General features: G+C 66.6%; 1 protein-coding gene across 1 annotated transcript; it reads right to left on the bottom strand.

Moving 5' to 3' along the window:
* Positions 1 to 49: 49 nt before the first annotated feature.
* On the bottom strand, positions 50 to 2,582 carry LOC113409086 (gamma-aminobutyric acid type B receptor subunit 1-like; the record flags this gene model as incomplete). Its single annotated transcript, XM_026662678.2, has 6 exons — positions 50 to 222; positions 552 to 645; positions 1,057 to 1,164; positions 1,445 to 1,561; positions 2,045 to 2,177; positions 2,432 to 2,582. Coding segments are annotated over 6 exons (755 nt in total), but the record flags the coding sequence as incomplete, so codon positions are not given.
* Between the last annotated feature and the right edge of the window lie 200 nt (positions 2,583 to 2,782).

Raw genomic sequence — 2,782 nt, 5'->3', positions numbered from 1 at the left:
TGGGGGGCAGTGGGTCACAGCGGGGCACACTCACTCACCGCCATGATGGTGAGGTTTGGGGGGCAGTGGGTCACAGCAGGGCGCACTCACTCACCGCCACATTGTAGATGGCCATGCCCACAGCTCGGTGGTCATTTATCTTCTCGGTGGAGACGCTCTTGGTCTCGTAGGCCAGGAAGATGCCCAGCAGCAGCAGCAGTCCCTTGAACCCATAGAATATCCCTGTGTGGGACGGGGGCGTGGGTCAGATCTGTCAGGGGGCTGGAAACAGGATGGGGACACAAGAGACTGGGGGGGGGGGGGGGGGGGGGGGGGGGGGGGGGACAGGACAAGAGCGGCCCCCACCCCAGGGGGCAGGCAGCTGTGGGTCGACTATCCCAGGATCACTCCCCAGACACTGCCCTCGCACCTGAGCCAGGGCCCCTCTCCTCCAAACACTGCCCATCCCCCACCTGAACCTGGGACCCCTCCCACACTGAGTCAGCACCCCTCCCCCCAGATACTGCCCATCCCCCTGCCCCCCACTGCCTGTGCCCAGTGCCCCAGCTTACCCAGCCAGGTGTTCATCTTGGTGGAGCTGCAGTGCTCCAGCTGGGGCAGGATCGAGACGTCGATGTCGGTTTTCGGTTCCTCTTTGGTGAATTCCTACAGCGACGGAGGGTAGAGGGGTGAATGCTGGGGGGCAGGTCAGAGCCCCCAGCCGGGGCCCCGGGGCTGCAAGCTTCCCCGCTGCGCACCCCCAACGCGGGGCCCCTGGGGCCACGAACTTCCCCATCGTGTGCCGCCAACACGGGGCTCCTGGGGCTGTGAGCTTCCCCACCGCGTGCCCCCGACACGTGGCCCCTGGGGCCGCGAGCTTCCCCGACACGGGGCCCCTGAGGCCGCAAGCTTCCCCGACGCGTGCCTCAGACACGGGGCCCCTGGGGCCACGAGCTTCCCCGACGCGTGCCCCAGACACGGGGCCCCTGGAGCCATGAACTTCCCTGACGCGTGCCCCCGACATGGGGCCCCTGGGGCCACGAGCTTTCCTGCAGCAGTGCCATGTCGGGGTTGTACCTCGATGGTGCGATGCAGCGGGTCGACGATTTGCCAGACGGCCAGCATGACCACATCCAGCCCCACCAGCAGCCCCACGGTGGCGTACAGCTTCCAGGGCTCCAGGGTCTGCCAACCATGCAGAGTTAGCGCCACAGTCCAGCACCCCCTGGCACCCCCCCACAGTGCCCCCCCGCCACCCCCGATAGTGCCTCCCAGCACCCCCTAGCACCCCCCCACAGCACCTCCCAGTGCCCCCTGCTCCACAAGACCCAGCAACCCCTACACAGTGCCCTCCAGTGACCCTGCTCCACAATGCCCCCAGCACCCCTTTACTCCACAGTGGCCCCTGGTGCCCCCCAACATAGCACCCCACTCCCTGCAACCCGGCGCCCCCTTCACCCCTCACTTTGCGTCTCTCCTTCTTCTCCTCTTTCTTGGTGAAGACGGTGTGCACCCACCAGATTTTAGTGAACATGCTGCCATAGGCCAGGCTGAACCCCAGCCCCAGCAGCCAGAGCCGGGCCTGCCAGAGAGCAGAGACCAGAGTGAGAGCACCGCCTGCTGGGGCCCCATCTTCAGCCCTGCCCCCTGCTGGGCCCCCCATCTTGCGCCCTGCCCCCGCTCCCTGCTGGGCCCCCCATATTGTGCCCTTCCTCCCACCTTCAGCCCTGCCACCTGCTGGCATCCCCTGCTGGGCCCTTGTCTTCAGCCCTGTCCCCTCACCCCCTGCTGGCCCCCTGGCTTCAGTCCTGCCCCCCGGCCCCTGCCGGCCCCGTCTTCAGCCCTGCCCCCTGCCAGCACCCCAACTCGAGCCCTCCCCCCTCCCCATCGCTCTTTTCCCTCATCCCCCCATTCATAGAATCATAGAATCTCAGGGTTGGAAGAGACCTCAGGAGGTCATCTAGTCCAACCCCCTGCTCAAAGCAGGACCAATCCCCAACTAAATCATTCTTGGTCCTGGGCCCTCCCCGCCCTGCTGCGCCCCAGCCCTAATGCCCTGGCTCACCTGGCAGACGAAGGGGAAGAGCCCAGACCCGATGTGGTAGCCATCCAGCCCCAGGGGGAAGACAGCGGCCAGCGCCAGCGTGCAGCCCACAGCCGTCATGTTGTTGAGATAGGGCTGGGAGTTCTGGATGTACCTGCAGAGCAGATACGGCCATCACCTGGGGGGTGCCCCACATCCCGGCTCCCGCCCCCTCCCCGCAGAGACCGGCCCCTCCAGACGCAGCCACCACCTGGGGGGTACCCCCAGCCTGGCTCCCGCCCCCTCCCCCCGAGACCAGCCCCTCCAGACGCAGCCACCACCTGGAAGGTGGGGGCCAGAGCCCAGCTCCCAGCCCAAGACAGGAGGGGTGGGGGATAGCCGTGGGGCAGGGGAGTGGGGGGCACTAACCGGACGTGCCCGTTGTAGATGTTGAAGGCTAGGCAGACGATGGCCAGCAGGATGCCCAGGCTCGCGAGCACCGACACTGAGATGAAGAGCTTCTGCGACAGGAAACGGAAGGTGGTGATCACCTTGGTGTAGTCAGCCGGGGGGGCATCCCCTGCAGCAGAGAGCACAGTGAGGAGGGGCTGACCTAAGCACAACACTGCCCCCACGTCCCCCCAGCCCTGGAGGAGGGGAAGGCTCCTCAAGCGCCAGACCAGGCCCTTGCTCAAGGCAGGGGGAGGTTCACACTCTCAGTGACCCAAACATGCCCCCAGAGCTCCCAGCACCCAGATAAGCCCCCAAATCCACAGGGAC

The sequence above is a fragment of the Terrapene carolina genome, unplaced genomic scaffold, assembly GCF_002925995.2.
Source record: "Terrapene carolina triunguis isolate 2854851 unplaced genomic scaffold, T_m_triunguis-2.0 Scaffold29473, whole genome shotgun sequence".
Classification (NCBI taxonomy): domain Eukaryota; kingdom Metazoa; phylum Chordata; order Testudines; family Emydidae; genus Terrapene; species Terrapene triunguis.
Note: the sequence above shows the minus strand (reverse complement) of the source record. Positions and strands in the feature narration are given on the sequence as shown.